The sequence below is a fragment of the Thalassophryne amazonica genome, chromosome 7 (assembly GCF_902500255.1).
Source record: "Thalassophryne amazonica chromosome 7, fThaAma1.1, whole genome shotgun sequence".
Taxonomy (NCBI): Eukaryota; Metazoa; Chordata; class Actinopteri; order Batrachoidiformes; family Batrachoididae; genus Thalassophryne; species Thalassophryne amazonica.
The window spans coordinates 16,083,821-16,103,607 of NC_047109.1; the positions used below are offsets into that span (position 1 = coordinate 16,083,821).

Below are 19,787 nucleotides of genomic sequence, written 5' to 3' on the forward strand. Positions count from 1 at the left end.
TATGATTATTTATTAGAAAGTGGAAGAAACACAAGATGACTGTCAATCTCCCTCAGTCTGGGATTCCATGCAAGATCTCACGTTGTGGGGTAAGGATGATTCTGAGAAAGCTCAGAACTACACGGGAGGACCTGGTCAATGACCCGAAGAGAGCTGGGACCACAGTCACAAAATTATATTAGTAACACATGATGCTGTCGTGGTTTAAAATCCTGCAGGGCAGCAAGGTCCACCTGCTCAAGCCAGCACATGTCAAGGCCCGTTTGAAGTTCACCAGTGACCATCTGGATGATCCAGAGGAGGCATGGGAGCAGGTCATGTGGTCAGATGAGACCAAAATAGAGCTTTTTGGAATCAATTCCACTTACCATGTTTAGAGGATGAGAACAACCCCAAGAAAACCATCCCAACCGTGAAGCATGGGGGTGGAAACATCATACTCTGGGGGTGCTCTTCTGCAAAGGGGACAGGACAACTGCACTGTATTGAAGGGAGGATGGATGGGGTCATGTATTGTGAGATTTTGGCATCAACCTCCTTCCCCCAGTAAAAGCATTGAAGATGGGTCATGGCTGGGTCTTCCAGCATGACAATGACCCCAAACACACAGCCAGGGCAACTAAGGAGGAGCTCCGTAAGAAGCATTTCAAGGTCCTGAAGTGGCCTGGCCAGTCTCCAGACCTGAACTCAATAGAAAATCTTTGGAGGGAGCTGAAACTTCACACCTGAAAGATTTGGAGAAGATCTGTATGGAGGAGTGGACCAAAATCCCTGTTGCAGTGTGTGAAAACTTGGTCAAGAACTACAGGAAACATCTGACCTATGTAATGGCAGACAAATGTTTCTGTAACAATTGTTATGCTCTGTTTTTCTAGGGAGTCAAATACTTATTTTATGCAATAAAATGCAAATTAATTATTTAAAAATCATACAATGTGATTTACTGGATTTTTTTTTAGTTTCTGTCTCTCACAGTTGAAGTGTACCTACGATAAAAATTACAGTCCTCTCCATTCTTTGTAGGTGGGAAAACCTGCAAAACTGACAGGGGGTCAAATACATGTTTTCGCCACATATATATATATATGTGTGTGTGTGTGTGTGTGTGTGTGTGTGTGTGTGTGTGTGTGTGTGTGTGTGTGTAAGTGGTCTGTAAGACTGTTTATTTTTTAATGATCTGTGTGAACTTGGTGATTCATGCAAACATCCAGCAATGGCAAACAGAGAAATAATATGTCAGCCTTGTTCACTGTATTCTTCTCAAAAGCACCGCGTTCAGTACGAGCAAAGTTTTCCAACTGACTTTATATCACCCAACCAAACGAAGAGCAAACAAACGGTTAATAAATAAATAACTGGACCAGAGTAGAGGCAGTGACCGACGCAACACGAGCCGTTTTCAGCTCTGTCTTGTCAAAAGCACCGCGTACGATACAAAAACAAGTTCAAGTAACTTTAAATATCATACAAACTGAAAAAGATGTGAGCTGAAGAAAACTTAAGGAGTACTGAGAGAGCAACGTGAGGTAGAATCAAGCCAAGCACAGAGAGAGAGAGAGAGCCTGTCTGTGTGTGTGTGTGTATGTGTGTGGCTGCAGAGACGAGTCTGTGTAGGGAGGGGCGGGCGCTTTGTGTGACCGGCCAATCACAGAGCGTGAAGACAGTCAGTTAGCCAATGAGAATTTTCCTTCAGCACAAGCACAGATATTGATGAGTTTCATACTCGTACTTGTCAAAAATGCTTTATCCGTACCAGATACTCGTTTCAGATGAGTATCCGGTTCAACCCTAGAACATACTTTTATATTTAAACTTTTTGTGGTGTATAAGATATCTTGTTTTTCTTTTATTGTGTACAGTAGCACTGCAGGAACGCCCCCTAATTTCGTTGTTACACCACCCAACCCCCATATAATGACAAAGACTATGCTATTCTACTAGAGCAGAAATATCCAAAGCTGTTATTGATAATTATCGCAATATACTGTGAGGATTGTTTTATGAATTAGGGACTTCATCTTAATTGTTGTCAGAAATTAAATCATGCAAACCTGCAGTGAGAACGATTATTCTCCTGAATTATGGCTTTTGTAGAGAAAAAAGTAGGCAATCATATTTTTACTGATTCCACGCTGAATTTTTTGTGCATGTTAAACCTCGCAGCATGATTTCAATGCAAAATCAAAACACTTTCTGATCAGGTTGTGCCAGACTCCCTATTTTTGCTATGAAGCGAGACAAACTGGAATCCGCAAAAGAAGAAACATTTGTTTTTAAGACTCCACTGTTCCACTGAAATGGTTTTAAAAAAGGTCGGCAGGATTCAAAGACGTGTAACATACTGGGCTCAAACATCAACATGGCCAGAACAGTGCTTTCAATCATAAACAGTCAAATGCATCAGAATTAAAAATAAATAAATGAATAAATGTCAAAGAAATAAAAGAAAAACAATGTTTTCAACCTAATTCCTCAAAACATAGTAATTCATGAAGGAAACAACAAATGTGTGTGTACTGACATTTCGTCTTTGAAGCTGAGGGCAAACTTGGCGTGTTCTCCAGTCTGCGACTCAGAGTTGGTCTGCTGAAGCTCTCTGCTGTCCAGATACGAAGCCTCAACAGCATCTCCTCTGTGAAGAACACAAAACACTGCTTTCACTGCACTCATACGGACCCAACGTGCGCCACACACTAACTCAGCACCAGAATGCCGAGTCAGTATCAACTTCCTCACTCACTGCAAGAGCCGCATTCTCATAGAGCATTTGGTCGAGAGGTTTGAGCTAACTTCCAGCATCAAGCATTCCGTGATTTAACGTTCCCATGGCTCAAACAGAAAGGCTGTTTCATTCTGTCGCCTTCCAGATCGCTTCATGAGACGCAATAAAAGATTATTTTTAGCCATAAAAAGGACAAGGCTGTCCATGAATTTCTGGATTAATAGTTGCAGCACTGATGCAATACAGAAAGTTAGCAGACTTCCACATACATTTCCAGAGGATGACGAGGAGAAACTACAACCCAGCTCTTAACAACAAGAGCAATCAGAGATTTCTGAGGTCCACCAATCTGGTGTTGACGACCAAACAGTGCCCGCTAAAAATCAGTTCCCCCTGCCTTCACTGCGCATGCGTCATTTCAGCGCGTCAGCAGCAATTCACAGATTATCACCTAGTTTCTACTTAAAAGTGCGCTCCAGTCATCATCCATCTCATCTCGACAGATATCTGAAGCTTTTGTACAACAATCATTTCCACATAAATTTAGCATTATTTCATAATAAAAGACGGAGGAAGCGATCAGAGCACAGCAGCACGCCTGAGTCTGAGTCGCTACATCCAAAGCAATCAAAAGGAATAATGTGATTAACCATCAAATGACAAAGTAAAACCCTGTAAATCATTCTAAAGTCAGTTTTAATCAGAAACGAGGCAATAATCAGTGAATTGCTTCTGACGCACCGAAATGACGCATGCGCAGTGAAGGCAGGGGGGAATGATTTTTTTTTTTTTATTTGTAGGGGGTACCATTCGGTCTGCGACACTGGATCCAGATCACCTCCAAAATTCAGTGGAGTCTTCCATCCCCTAATATCTATCTGTGGTGCAAATTTGGTGAGAATCCGTGAAGTAGTTTTGACGTAATCCTTCAAAAACTATACCAAGTGAAATCTTGATCCAGAATCTAGATCACCTCCAAATTTTAATGGTGTCTTCCTTAGCCTCATATCTCTCTGTGTTGTAACTTTCATCAAAATCTGCGCAGTAGTTTTGACGTAATCCTGGTAACAGTCAGCCAGGCACATAAATAAATGCAGATGATTTCATTATGTCCTTGGCGGATGTAATTAATGTTCATTTTCTCAGCCTGAGTTCTAAATATTGTTAACCTCTTGGTCATCACTAACAGGTTTTCTGTTCGTCTGATATTTCGCCACACCTGACTGCGAGAGCAGCAACGAAAAACCACAAGAGCACATGCCATCAAAAGTTTAAAATTGCAGCAACAAAGACAAACCAGATTCCAGACTATGTTAGTATTAATCTCACTGATTCAAGAACAGAAGATGGAAAATTTGTGTGACAGTTAATCTACAACAAGACACATCTGTCCAAAGCAGCAGTGCACTCCCACCTGTCGTCAGCGCCACCTCTAATTTTAGCCACTGTGGAGGCGGCCACCGGCAGTCCTGGATCTGAACCCAACGTCACATTCCTCAGCGTGGGACGTCCGATGGTGCTGTCCAAAGAAGTGCAGAGGAAACTGGGGAAGGCTTCATCTTCCAAGTTGAAACAAGTCTCTGCCATGTTCTCCAACAAAGCAGGATGACAGCCAGAAATGATAGCCAGCTGAATATCAGGTACAGACCATTTCTATGAATGGAGAAAATAAAAGACTGTTAGTGAAGCTTTGACAACATCAGAAAAAAAAAATTAATATCATGTAAAATTAAAGTGTCACTGAAAGAACACAACAACATATAAGGAAGCTAATCACAGCCTCCTGTGATATTTCAGTGGTTCATTCATCATATCTGGAAGGATTACAAGGATTTTATCATGTTAGTCTTCAAATGTCTTACATCTGTATGATTTTTTGCAAACTAGTTAAATTATTTATTAAAAAATGATAACCTTCAGGGGTTACAGTTACTGCTGTTTCATGATTATAACATTGAATAAGAATGCAATTAACTACTGTTTTCTGATGGTTGTTTAATCAGGCATGAGAATGAGACATCCTGAAAAACTCAGAAAGTCAAGCCAGGGTCTGGGGCCCACCGTAGGAGCTCCTATGCAAAATTACGATGCATCCTGAAAGTATTCACAGCATATCACTTTTTCGACATTTTATTATGGTACAGCCTTATTCCAAAATGGTTGAAATACATTTTTTTTTCTTAAAATTTCCAAAATGACTTTTTTTTTTGTTTGTTTGTTTGTTTATTTTTGCAAATTTATTGCAAAAGTAAATAAAAAAACAACCTAAGAAATCATACCTGCATAAGTATTCACAGCCTTTGCCTTGAAGCTCAAAATTGAGCTCAGGTGCCTCCTGTTTCCACTGATCATCCTTGAGATGTTTCTACAGCTTAATTGGAGTTCACCTGGGGTAAATTCAGTTGATTGGACATGATTTGGAAAGACACCTGTCTACATATAAGGTCCCAGAGTTGACAGTGCATGTCAGAGCACAAACCAAGCATGAAGTCAAAGGAAACGTCTGTAGACCTCTGAGACAGGATTATCTCGAGGTACAAATCTGGGGAAGGGTACAGAAACATTTCTGCTGCTTTGAAGGTCCTAATAAGCGAAGTGGCCTCCATCTTCCGTAAATGGAAAAAGTTCCGATCCACCAGGACTCTCCCTAGAGCTGGCCACCCGTCCTTCCAGAAGGACAACCATCTCTGCAGCAATCCATCAATCAGGCCTGTATGGTAGAGTGGCCAGATGGAAGCCACTCCTTAGTAAAATGCACGACAGCCCACCTGGAGTTTGCCAAAAGGCACATGAAGGACTCTCAGACCATGAGAAACAAAATTCTCTGATCTGATGAGACAAAGATTGAACTCTTTGGTGTGAATGCCAGACGTCATGTTTGGAGGAAACCAGGCACCATCCCTACAGTGAAGCATGGTGGGGGCAGCATCACGCTGTGGGGATGTTTTTCAGCAGCAGGAACTGGGAGAATAGTTGGATTGAGGGAAAGATGAATGCAGCAAAGTACAGAGGCATCCTGGATGAAAACCTGCTCCAGAGCGCTCTTGACCTCAGACAGGGGTAACAGTTTATCTTTCAGCAGGACAATGACCCTAAGCACACAGCCAAGATATCACAGGAGGGGCTTCAGGACAACTCTGTGAATCTCCCTGAGTGGCCCAGCCAGAGCCCAGACCTGAATCCAATTTAACATCTCTGGAGAGATCTGAAAATGGCTGTGCACCAACGCTCCCCATCCAACCTGACGGCGCTTGAGAGGTGCTGCCCAAAGATAGGTGCACCAAAGCTTGTGGCTTCATATTCTAGAAGACTTGAGTCTGTAATTGCTGCCAAAGGGGCATCAACAAAGTACTTAGCAAAGGGTGTGAATACTTATGTACACGTGATTTATTAGTTTTTTTATTTTTTTATAAATGTGCAAAAATTTCAAGAACTTTTCATGTTGTCATTATGGGGTGTTGCGAGTAGAATTTTGAGGGGAAAAAATGAATTTACTCCATTTTGGAATAAGGCTGTAACATAAAGTGTGGAAAAAGTGGAATGCTGTGAATACTTTCCGGATGCACTGTATCAGCATACTGAAGCTTGATTAGAGAGGTGGTGTCAGTCTTAGTTTTTGCCTTCTGCCTTCTTAAATTAAATATCCCTCCACCCTTTCTGCAGACAACCTCTACATCATCAGGTAGTCTGTCTTGCATTAGATGGAAAATAGTAGCTATAAAGATGGAAAATGGGGTGGATCTGATGACAACTTCAAATCCTTGCTTATGCCAGTACTGTTAAAGACTTTGGTAAACATGCCTTCATGAACAAGTCTAAGAACTGAGATAAATTTTTCAGGGCATCTGTATTTTGCCAAGATCTGCCATAGAGCTTCTCGGCTGACTGAGTGAAATGCGTTTGTCAAATCTATGAAGGCCATGCAGAGTGGCTGGTGGTGTTTTTCTTCTAAGTGCCGGGCAGTAAACATCATATCAATCATTCCTCCAATAGCTTGAAATCTGCACTGAAACTCTGGAAGAAATCCTCAATGTATGGGTATAAGCAATCAGCAAGAATTCTAGCAATGATCTTGCCAACAGGAGTGAGGAGGGAGATGCCATGGTAGTTTCCACAGTCAGATTAAGCAGAAGTTATCTCCTCTGTCTGCCAAATGAGAATAAGGTGGTGAAGACAGCTAGCTAATTCGTCTCCTCCATATTTAATTATCTCTGCTGGTATTCTGCTGGTATCCCAAAACAAATGCGTATTTTAAAAAATTGTATCCGTGTTTTATAGACAGTTTATGGACCATGCACTTATTTGATTGAGATGCCAAAAAAAAAAAAAATAATAATAATAAATCAACAGATTAATAGGTTTAATAGGATTAATAAGCATGATCATTTTCAGGGTTTTTCCTGAATTCCAGATTTTTATTACCATTTGGACAAATTTTGCTTTGTCTTTTTTCAGGTATCTGCTTGGTTGCCAAAATAAGGCTTAAAATAGGTCTATAATTGTGCCTGTGCCACCTCAGAGGATCGACTTCAGGCCATTCTAGATGCCTTTGAGGATGCATATCAGAAGCTGGGCCTCTCCATCAGCGTGAAGAAAACAGAGCTCCTCTACCAACCAGCTGCTGGCCAAGTGCTGTCTCTCCGTCTCTCAAGATCAATGAGTCCATGCTTAATAATGTTCAGAGCTTCTCCTACTTGGGCAGTTGCCTTGTAGCCAACATTGATGTCAAGCTACAAAATCATCTCCAGGCTGCCCGTTATGATTTTGGCTAAATACGTGTGTTTTCAAAGAGAGAGGTATAAGGGTCAATACCAAAATACTGTTGTACAAGACAACTGTGCTACCTTCTCTCTCATACAGCTCAGAATATTGGACCGCTTATTGATGTCACCCTAAGGCCTTTGAAAAGTGCCATCAGCGCTGTCTCTGCCATATTCTGGACACTCGCTGGCAAGATTGATGGAAAAATAACAGCATTCTGGATGAGGCTAACTGTACGAGCATTGAACCCATGATGGAAGACTCATGCCTTATTAATAAGCAAGTCCTCTGTGGCAAACTCTGCTTGGGTGCAAAGTCTAAAGGCGGATAGAGTAAACATTTCATGGACAATCTTAAAACATCCTTAAAATTATGTAAAATTAGAGTGGATGGTTGGGAGGAAATTGGTTGTGACAGAACCAGGCGGCGAAAGGCTGTCCTCGAGGGTGAAGTATGTTTTGAGAAAGATGGGCATCGCAAAACTGAAGAGAAACACCTGCAGTGCAAGAAACATGGTGAGGCTTCCCCAGGAGCCACAGCATTCACCTACATCTGTGCCTCCTGTATTGGACTCATAAGGCACCAGAGAATGTACAAGCAATGAATTCATGTGGACAACCTTACTCATTTCACAAAGGATTCCTGATGATATTCTGATATTTAAAAAAAAATGTTTTGTTTTTTTTTAGAAGTTGCAGTCAGTCTAGCCATTGATTAACATTTCTCTGCAAACATCTATATATTAAGAGCCAAGTGGCTTCTGTGTGCATGTGTATAACTTTGACCACGGACAAACTGGGGAGAGCTGACATTTGCTTTTGGTATGCTTATGTATTCTGGGTCAAGGATAAACACCACCAAAACAGAACACTGATAGGACTAATATTTTTGGAGAAACTACAGATATTAGCTAACAACAGTGAACACTGGATGTTAATTACCCTTTGGACTTGCACGCATTCCAAATCATTACAGAAATTTTTGCATAATTTATTACAACCCTTGAAAAATGTCTGCTACCTATTTTATAAACACTGCCCAGAGCCAGTGGATCCCCACAGGCAACACACTAATTTGATAATTTGTTTAAAAAAAAAATCATATATTTCACATAATTGTGTTTTTGGTCTTATAACTATATTTTTAACACCTACTTTCACACAATGCTAAAATACCCTCGGCTGCATAGGAAACAGAATGTAACCTTTTGACCTCTTAAAACAGGTCAAGGTTAGCCATCTTTGAACTTGTCCAAGGTCTGTGTCCCAAGAATGGTTCCCATGAATTTGAAGACCCTGGCAGTCATAGGACTGGACTTATGCTGAGCAGGGATGGACGGGAATGAATGGATGGACAAAAAGTCTTCACAATAACCAATTGCCATATTTTTGCCTCGGGTAAAAACACAGAGCTTGAAGAAAAAGAAGCTTGTTATGCATATCCTCTGACAGACTGATTCTGAGACCACTGATAACTGAAATTTCATTCAAATCAGGGTCAGAATCAAAGTCGCAGGAGGTTATATTGATGATGCAGTGAATCCCAACGTGACATTCCAGAATGATTCAGAACTGGCTGAAGTGTGAACTCTTGAGTGCTTGTTTTATACCGTGTAAGTGGAGATCCGCTTTGAGACAATGGAACTGTACAAAAACAGGGCTTGCACGTTTTACGCCAAGACGTGGGGAAAAAAAAAAAAAAAAAGATCAATACTTCTTGGGGTTTTAGTTTGCAATTTAAGTAAGATGAGTCAAGTGAATCATCTGCCTTGAATCATGTTTCGATCCTGTGAGAACTGAATCGATACTTCGATACTTTCTTCGTATCCACTCATTTACAGCCAACTATTAACGCAAAGAGTACCCTAAATAAAAAAATACATCTGTGCACATTTTAGCTACTTCACGATCATTGTTCAGACGGTTTTAGGGTACGATTTAGAGCTGAACAGTTCGTTAGCACAGAGCAATTCTTCCATGACTGCTTCAACAAAATCTTAACTAGAGTTCAACTTACTCGGGAGACTCCGACTCGAGCTGCGTCTTTGTTCGCTGAAAGAACAACACTAACTTGTAAAATGTACTTTTTGAATATTTAAGTGTCACATTCCTGCTTTCAAGTTTTAAAAAAAAGAGTAAAAGAAAAGGCAGAAACAAGAGCGCAGGGTAACAGACGCCACAGGAAGCCCGCCTGAAAGCCGCATCTCCCAGAGGCGGGGCTTAAATTAACTTAATGATCTGATTGAGCTGCAAGAGAAAAATTTCTCAATCTTGATTCGATAATATTCCCGTCACTCTATTACAGGGACTTTTTTGCGCATACGAACAAGAAAAGTGCAAATACACAAATAATAATCAAAATGTTTAATATATGAAAATAAAAAATACAATACATTAAGACATTTTAAACTCTATAAAAGTAATAAATTAAAACTCGAAAAGAATCATGTGAAATAAAAAAGAATATGTATTTTTACAATTTATTATTTATTTTTTATAATTCACCATACATTTTCACATTTTTATTTAATTTATCCATCATTCGTGCAAAACCAAGTAAACAATATTAAACAAATATGAAGGTGGTCTGGCGCAACATGTAAAAAAAAGCACTTAAAATGCTGCACAGTGCCTTCATCCAATGCGAATGAGAAGAGATGAAATATTTAAATGATAAATGAAATATTTAATGATAAAATAAAGTTTACATTTTCACTCTGTCTCACGGAAGCAGAAACTACATGTTTTTAACCTTTTAAATATTATTTATGATCTGTGCATAGCATCAAATGACATTTACTGCAACATAAAACAACAAAAATATAAATTTTGCTTCATATTTATCTTTAAAATTGGCACAAGATGTGGCTCTTACAATAAATTTAAAAAAACATTGCAAATCTTCAACTTTTATTTTCCTCTGCTTTGACTGGGCCCATTGATGTCTGAGAAGGGCCCATCACATCCCAACTTCAGGCCCTGATGGTTTCATTTCAAACTGCATGATGTTATCTGACTCATGACAAAAACAACACAAAATAAATGTTCAGTGAAATCTTTGTTTATGCTGTGTGGTTCTGAAAAATAAATAATACTGGTCGATGTATTCGCATATCAGTTTTTAGATTCATCACATCACAAAATCGGTATCGGCTTTAAATATCCAATATCGGTCGGGCTCTTAATTACATCATAAGATCATTTCCTTCAAGGTAAATAATGGCAGACACATCTCACTATAGATCCGTTGGGCCATGTTGTTATAGATATTTGTAACAAAATGCTAAGAAATGAAGAAAAATGGTCCTTTACAGTAGCAGCCTTTGACCAACCAAACCAACTCGAGCTGTCACTCAAAGCAGTCACACCTCTAATGTGCTCAGATAACTGCGCTTCAGTGAACGTGACAATGAACATGATGATGCCCAAAGACCATAAATACATATTTAAATGAGATCACTGGCTTTGATCTTCCATGTATTTCCATGTACGAAAGGACTCAGCCATTCATCGTCTGCTGTTACCATCACTGAGCATCACAGTGAGCTGGAACGACTTCCAGATGTCAGGATTTGCCCCAGTCCGGGATGTGTCTTTGTAGTTGTCCCTGTCTCCCCTCTTTGTCCGTTGTTTTGATTGATTTGTGTTATGTATTTATCTGGGTTTTGTTTCTTATTTATCTTCAGTGTCTTCTCTGTTTGTGTTCTGTTAGTCATGGGTTTTATTTTCTGTTATTTATTTTGTGTTCAGTCATTTATTACATTTTTTTTTTGCATTATCTATAATCTCTGGTTTTGTTTGCTCACCATCATTTATTTTCTGTAGGTTGTTTTATTGCGTTATTATCATTTTTTGTATCCCTGGTATCCTTCAGCCATAGCCTTGTATATTCTTGTTGTTCTCGTTTTTGTTTGTCACTTTATTGCTTAGTGATAGTTTTTTATTACGGTGAATGATCGCCAAAAGAATTGGACAGGAAATGGACTTCAAAGTTTAGATGTTGTATTGCAAAAGTTCTTACACCGATACAGAAAGTCATCTCAGCACTGGGATCTTGACCAGGCCGCATGCAAACATCTGGAACAAAGAACCCACATTTCCACTCTACGCTACCTTTTGTTCCTTCAGCCTAAGCCACCCCCATATGGGCAGTCCTTAACCTTGCTTGAATCAGTGTCTGTGTGAGATGGCTGCAAAGTGAGGTGAAAATAAGCGGGCGTCTGTCCATGTTGCGTTCATGGTTGTTACTGTATGTAAAAATCTTATAGTGTGTGTTTAGCTCTGTAATGTAGTGTCATGCAATAAAACAGAGTGTTCCATCATGCTGATTGGTTTTATCAATTAGACAGTTGTAAAAGATCAAATAGTTTCACCAAATACAAGGACATTTTGTGGTCAGCCATTTTGAAAAGCAGTTAGGTTAAGATCAGATAGTTACAAGGACATTTTGGACGTGCGTCAGCCATTTGTGTTATGCATCATTGAACACTCTTATACTTAGTTCGCCCCCTTGTTGTGTTCAGTTTTCAGTGTGGGTCTCTGGGCACCTTTTTCTCTATTGGTTTTTGTCACACTCCCACTCTTGCACCTGCCAGTTTCATCTTTGTCTCCATCTGTTTCATGCATACGCTCACACGCTTGCACCTGCCCATTTCATCTTTGATCACTCCCTCCTCTTTGATTCACCTGGCCACGCCTCCCTTCTTGAATATTGTTCCACAGGTGCACTTTGTTCCCTTAATTAGCCTGCCAGGATTTAAGCCCTCACAGTCCCTCACTGCCCTGCCAGTTTGTTAGTTCTTGTTGTGATATGTTGTTATGGGACTATATTACACTTACGCGGAGTAATCTATACTGTAACAGGGCCCGTGTAATAACACTGCATGTTCTGTGTTCTACGTCAGTCAGTACCTGAGTTAAAACAATAGCAACTTTATCTCCGAGACTCCTCATCATTGTGTACCTAATATACTCAATAACAAATCATGGTGGCGGCGGAAAAAGATCGCCAACAACGCCATTCAACACTACCTTGCGCCGACAGAAGTCACCAGTAAAATTTGTCCAAGGATAAATTATTTCTCCGCCTGACGGGTGAGAGCACTTCAACGGCTAGCGGGATCAAGCTAACAATAAGTGGCTGGTTGTAACAGTTCAAGCTCGAGACCAGAGAAATGTAAAAAAAAAAAAAAAAATGACTTCACATCTGCCAACAATGAACTGGTCCGACCCGGATCTGAGTGAGGCTATTTCACTTTTCAAACAGAAAGTGTGTCTATATCTGGAGGATGAGGAGATAGAGGACGCAGCTAAGAAAGCTAGGAAGATATGCCGAGGGATTGGAGATGAAGGCCTAAAGAGACTTAACGCGAGTGGACTCAGTGAAGAGAATAAAAAGAAACCACAGGAGTTGTGGAAGTTTTTCAAAGGTCAGTTAAAACTAAACGTGAATTTCAGAATACACAGCCTTCATTTGATGCAGTACAGACAGAGGTCCGATGAAACGATTGATGACTTTGTTACCAGAGCTAGGACGCTAGCGCTGAAATGTCAGTTCACAGACGAGGAACTGAGTGAACGTCTGATTGAGCTCATAATAGCCAGTACCCCACACGACACAATGAGAAACGATCTGTACAGTAAACCCAAAGACTACTCCTTGGCTGAAGTGCTAACTGAAGGAAGAAAATACGAAGCACTGTCAGCAGGCAACGAGCAGTTAAACCAGCTGGGCCTGACTACTGCAGAAAAGGTTCACGCCATACACTGAGGACGGGCATGTCAGAACTGCGGCAGAAGGCATCAACCGCGTCAGTGCCCTGCCTATAACGATGAATGCTTTGCGTGTGGCGTGAAGGGACACTGGGCGAGGTGCTGCAGGAAGAACCGACATCAACAGAAGCCAGGCTCCACTCCACAGAGAAAAAGTAAGCCCCGTCCATCACCACCACCAAACAAACATTACAACCAGTACCGGGCAGCCAGGAGAAGAGACAAGCCACACCATAGAGCCACAGTTGATGGCGTTGACTGTGAGGACCCAGAGGATGAAAACATCTACCAACAACAGTTCCATTCCATCACCATAAGCAAAAAATGCATGCACAGCATCAGCAGCAAACCACCTAGAGATGAAGCCTACACAACACTCAACGTGAGACCACCCGACGTACCTGGCCAAGGACACACACTTAGGCTGAAGATCGACACAGGGGCATCTGGGAACACTCTTCCTCTGCGCACATTCAGGCAGATGTACGGCAATGACACAGGTGCATACCAACGCCTGAAGAAGAACAACATGAAGCTGTCAGCATACAGTGGACATGAAATACCGTGCTATGGAACCATCAACATCCCATGTCAGTACAAGGACTCCAGATGGGTAAACGCCAAGTTTTATGTTGTGAATGTACCAGGGTCTGCTTAACCTTGTTACCCTGCATGTGGACACTGTAAAGAGGAAGACTGATAACATTAAGGATGACAGAGAAAAGCCAAAACACTTGAAAGTAAGCACTTGTACTGATCTCATGAGAGCATACCCCAACCAATTCGACCAAATCGGCAACTTCAAAGGAACTGCAAAACTCATCCTGAAGCCTGATGCTGAACCATTTATCGACCCACCACGGAAATGCAGCATCCACATCAAAGACAAGCTCCAAGGGAAATTGAACAAGCTAGCTGCACAAGATGTCCTGAGGAAAGTAGAACACCGCACAGACTGGTGCTCCAGCCTTGCATACAGCACAAAGAAAGACGGATCCCTGCGCATACGCCTTGATCCACAAAAGCTCAATGCCAGCCTGAAGAGATGCCATCCCAGATTCGCAAACGCAAAGGTCTTCAGTAAGCTGGATGCAAAAGCAGGGTACTGGTCCATACATCTGGATGAAGAGTCACAAATCCTGACAACATTCTGCACCCCCTTTGGCAGATACTGCTGGAAACGTTTGCCATTCGGACTGAGTGTGACTCAGGATCTCTTCCAGGCCAAGATGGACCAAATCCTGGAAGGACTTCAGGGCGTGGATAGCATCGCCGACGACATTGTCATCTACGGGAAGGATGAAGAGGAGCACGACAGAAACTTGACTGCGCTGATGGAGCGTGCTGCAGAGGCAGGTATGGTGTTCAACAGTGATAAGTGTGTCATCAAGCAAAACAACATTTCATTCTTTGGCAACCTGTACATAGACAGTGGCATAAAACCAGACCCTGCAAAGATCAGAGACATTCAGAAAATGCCAACACCACGAAGCAAAGATGAACTGCACAGATTCTTGGGAATGTTAACCTACCTTGCCACATACATACCAAAGTTTGCAGAGAAAGCGCACGCACTCAGAGGACTGTTGAAAAATGACGCTATGTGGATATGGGAAGCCGACCACCAGAAATGCTTCGACGACTTAAAATCTGCCATCACAGAGGACGCATGTCTGAAATACTACGACGCCAGCACACCTCTGACACTGGAAGTAGACGCATCACAGAAAGGCCTTGGCATAGCACTGGTGCAGAACAACAGACCCATCGCATTCGGATCAAAGACCCTGACTGACTGCCAATCCTGGTACAGCAACACTGAACGTGAAATGCTTGCAATTGTTTATGGAATGCAGAGACACCATACCTACCTGTATGGGAAGTCATTCACTGTGATTACAGACCACAAGCCACTTGTCATCATCTGCTCGAAACCACTGCATGCTGCACCACCCCGACTCCAGCGTATGCTGATCAAGACTCAAGGCTACAACTACGAGGTGAAGTACCGACCTGGCGCGGAAATGGTCCTGGCAGACACCCTCAGTCGACTCCCAAACCCCGAGAACGACGGCGACATCAAGCTGGATGTGCGGATAGACAGCATCGACACAGAGTTTGAAGATCCAGAGAGGCACACCATCGCCATTGTCAACTTTTCACCTGAAAATCAAGACACTCTACGCAACCAAACTGCTGACGATCCAAAGCTCCGTGCACTGACAGAACTCATTCAGCAGATGATGGCCTGAAAACATCAAAGACTTACCCAAAGATCTACGTCCATACTGGTCCTTCAGAGACGAGTTTGCCACAGAGTCAGGAGTCATCTTCAAGGACAGACAGGTACTCATCCCCACACCATGACTGCAGACATTGTCACACAATTACACATAGCACACCAAGGTATAGAGAAAACACGTAGACTGGCAAGAGAAAGTGTCTATTGGATTAAAATGAATGACGACATCGAAAGAGTTTGCAGGTCATGCAGCGTATGTGCTGAACACCAAGACGCCAACCCAAAACAACCTCTTAAGCCACACGAGACACCATCCAGACCATGGCAGTCTATAGCCTCTGACCTGTTCGAAACCAACGGACGCCACTGCCTATTGACTGTAGACAGATACTCAAAATACCCACTTGTTGACGAAATGCCCACTCCAGTATCCAGCCATGCAGTCACACAAAAGATGCAGTCTTACATGTCTCTGTTCGGACGACCAGGTGAAATCCTTACAGACAACGGACCACAGTACATGGGACAGACTTTCCAAGCATTTGTGAAAAGGTGGGGAATCACACATGTAACCAGCTCCCCCACTACCCCAAAAGCAACGGGTTCATCGAAAAGCATGTCAGACATCATCAAGAGGACACAGCAGAACAAAAGTGACCTCCACATTGCCTTGCTGCAAGTCAGAGCAACACCCATCGACAGCAAGCTGCCTTCACCTGCAGAACTGCTCTTTGGGAGGCCTGTCACTACCCTACTGCCAAGCTGAGCAGAACCAGGTAAAGAGCAACACCGTCAACACCTAGCCCACAGAGCAGCTGTGATGAAAGAACACCATGGACCGCAGCTGCTGCAGAGAACTACGGCACGTGACGGTGTGGAGCAAGGAGAGAAGGACATGGCACCCAGCAGTCGTCCAGCAGAAGTGTAAGGAGCCAAGGAGCTACATCGTCGGGACACCCAATGGACACATGCTGAGGCGCTGCAGGAGCCACCTGCGTGGACCCTACAACACACACACCACACAGGCACAACAACATGCTGTGAGCTGAACACACCCGGCAGTGCCACAAATGCTGGGTGAACGTCAAGAGGGTCACAGTGAACAGACAGAGACTGCACCATCCTGTGAACCTGTAAGCAAACCACCAGACACCAACACCCCTCAGCCTGTCCGTACACGCTTCGGAAGGGCTGTGGTCAAGCCAGTGCACTTCAAGGACTATGTCCAGTAACAAGTATAATGTACTCTTGCTCACTTTCAGAGACTAAATGTCAATATGTGTTTTCTAAATTGTTTAAAAATATGTTCCTCTTGTCATTTGACAGAGATTGCCAGATGTTTACAGCCTCGACTTAATCTGTTGACAACCTTGAATTACACGGTTCACAACTTTGCATTAATATGTTTACACCAGTATTATGAGAGATATAGTAAGCCTTAAATGACATGTGAACTGAAATGTTCAGTCTATATAAGAACAAGTAACCATAACTAAATAATACAGTGCTGATGTGAGTTTAAATTAAACATTTAATAGTAACCAGGGCTGAATTTTGTAAAATTAAATTAATGTAGTGCATGGCAATGTTTGCTACACAGCTATGCATCGGATCTTATTTTCTAGGATTGTCTCTCAAGCTAAACAAGGGGGATGTTGTGATATGTTGTTATGGGACTATATTACACTTACGCAGAGTAATCTATACTGTAACAGGGCCCGTGTAATAACACTGCATGTTCTGTGTTCTACGTCAGTCAGTACCTGAGTTAAAACAACGGCAACTTTATCTCCGAGACTCCTCATCATTGTGTACCTAATATACTCAATAACACATCAGTTCTTGTATCAACATTCAGCCTTTTTGACCAAGTCCTATTTGCTTGCCGTGCGTCGACCTCTCTTTGGTTCCAGATTTCGTCTCTGCCTCAGCCCTTGTAATTTGTCCTCTGCGTGTTTTTTTTAAACCTGCTTGGTTTTGACTTCGCCTTTTGCCTGACCCTTGTTTATACTTTTGCATCCCTGCCTGATAATTTATGTACCTTACCCTGGCCTGCTTCAACGATAAAATAATCTTTTTACTCATACTTCGTGTCTATGAGTCTGCATGTGGTGTCCGCCCGCTCTTTGTGCCACGATGCCTCAGCGCCTGTCACCAGGTCCTTCTTCATAGGTTAAGTCATCCAAGACCAACAGGGATTCTGGTCAAACATCTCCAGATTTCAAGGAATCCAAAAGAAAGAAATAATCATCCTCAGATTTCAAAAAAAAAAAATCTAAGGAGATATCACCAGAATTCCTGAAATCCCCCCCCAAAAAAGAAAAAAAAACACCTATTCTGGGCAGCAGAGTTTCCTCACTGCACAGTTGGATACTCAATCACTCCAAAGCAGGGAAAGAAAAAAAAGGAACGGAGAACAAACTGATCCAATCCAAAATCAATGAACAGAATGATCCCAAACAAGCTGAAGGACGAACGGCTCAAAGCGACTGAGAAAACAAAATGTCTCAGCTATAAGTCCTCGGTCCAAAAGAGTAGAAATAAAAAGAAATGTTCATCTGTGCAGTTACAGGAGTAGAAGTGGTGAAAGTAGATGAGTTTAAATATTTGGGGTCAACTGTTCAAAGTAATGGAGAGTGTGGTAGAGAGGTGAAGAAGAGAGGCAGGCAGGGTGGAGTGGGTGGAGAAAGGTGGCAGGAGTGATTTGTGACCGAAGAATATCAGCAAGAGTGAAGGGGAAAGTTTACAAAACAGTAGTGAGACCAGCTATGTTGTATGGTTTAGAGACAGTGGCACTAACAAAATGACAGGAGGCAGAGCTGGAGGTGGCAGAGCTGAAGATGTTGAGATTCTCTTTGGGAGTGACAAGAATGGACAAGATTAGGAATGAACATATCAGAGGGACAGCTCAGGTGGGACGGTTTGGAGACACGGTTTGGAGAGTTTGAGATGACACCTCCACCAAACTGCCGAGATATCATCTTCATCTGGAGGTAATATCCTCAGCCTTTTGTAAATCTGTTTATTGTGAGTGTTTGCAGGAGAACCGGTCGTTTTTGAGGAGGCTGTGCAAGACGGCGCTCCTTTTCAGCTGAGACCGCTGCAAAGCGCTGAGTGAGAGGTGGAGGTGGCATTCCCACCAGTGTTACTGGGTGTTCACACACCCACCCTTTGACTGTCTTTTGCTTTCTGCCAGCAGTACCAGATCCGACACGCCGGGAAGGTGGCCACCTGGGGACTCCGGGACTTGGCGGCTCCAGTATTCCTCGGGTTCAGGTGGCGGTGGAAATCGTGTGGTTCCGGTTCGTTTCCAGACGGGCGTCTCCTATCATCGAGCCTGCCCACACGACACCTTTTATTAATTGACTGTTGCACATTCTGATTCTGCTGTGTTTGGTTGTGACATTTCACACCAGTAAAGTGTTATAATTTTGACTCCTTCCATTGTCCGTTCATTTACGCCCCTGTTGTGGGTCCGTGTCACTACACTTTCCCAACAGGATATTCTCGGCCAGCCGTCATGGACTCCGAGGGGCGTCACCAGGTTGTTGAACAACCAATGGGAGAGCAGGGAGCGCAGGCATCTGCAGGAGGCGTGATTGGTGAGCTACAGCATATTCTCACCGCCTTTACGGCTCGAATGGATCAAATAGCCGAGCAAAACATCCTCCTGAACCGCAGGGTGGAGGCTCTCTCCGCGCAAGTGGCGGCGGATGCGCTCAGGGCGCTGCTGCAGCTCCTCCTCCTGTCGATCCTGTGCTAGATATTAATGTTCCAGTGGTGGTCCAACAACCCCTCCCACCATCCCCTGAAGCATACATAAGCCCTCCTGAGCCGTACGGAGGTTGTGTGGAGACAGTGCGCGGACTTTCTTATGCAGTGTTCGCTCGTCTTCGCACAACGTCCCTATCATGTACTCGTCAGACGCAAGCAAAATAGCTTATGTGATCACTCTGCTTCAGGGAGAGGCACGCGCTTGGGCTACAGCGCTTTGGGAGCAAAATTCACGGCTCCTTCACACGTACACTGGGTTTGTGAGGGAGTTCAGAACTGTGTTTGATCACCCTAACAGGGGAGAGACTGCTTCAACTGTGCTGCTGTCGATGAGACAGGGACGCCGGAGCGCAGCCGCTTATGCAGTCGACTTCCGCATCGCGGCTGCGAGGTCCAGCTGGAATAACGCTGCGCTCCGCGCCGCCTTTGTAAACGGACTGTCGTCAGTCCTAAAGGAGCACCTAGTGGCCAAGGATGAACCGCGGGGAATTAGATGGGCTTATTGATCTCGTTATAC

At 42.9% G+C, this 19,787-nt stretch overlaps 1 protein-coding gene across 1 annotated transcript in view; it reads right to left on the bottom strand.

The window, feature by feature from the left end:
* cep192 (centrosomal protein 192) overlaps window positions 1-9,710 on the bottom strand; it is a 174,309-nt gene extending 164,599 nt beyond the window's left edge. Inside the window, 3 exon segments of the mRNA XM_034173891.1 lie at window positions 2,522-2,632; window positions 4,137-4,375; window positions 9,500-9,710. Coding sequence (XP_034029782.1) covers window positions 2,522-2,632; window positions 4,137-4,309 — 284 coding nt within the window. The 5' untranslated portion in view covers window positions 4,310-4,375; window positions 9,500-9,710.
* Window positions 9,711-19,787: the final 10,077 nt, after the last annotated feature.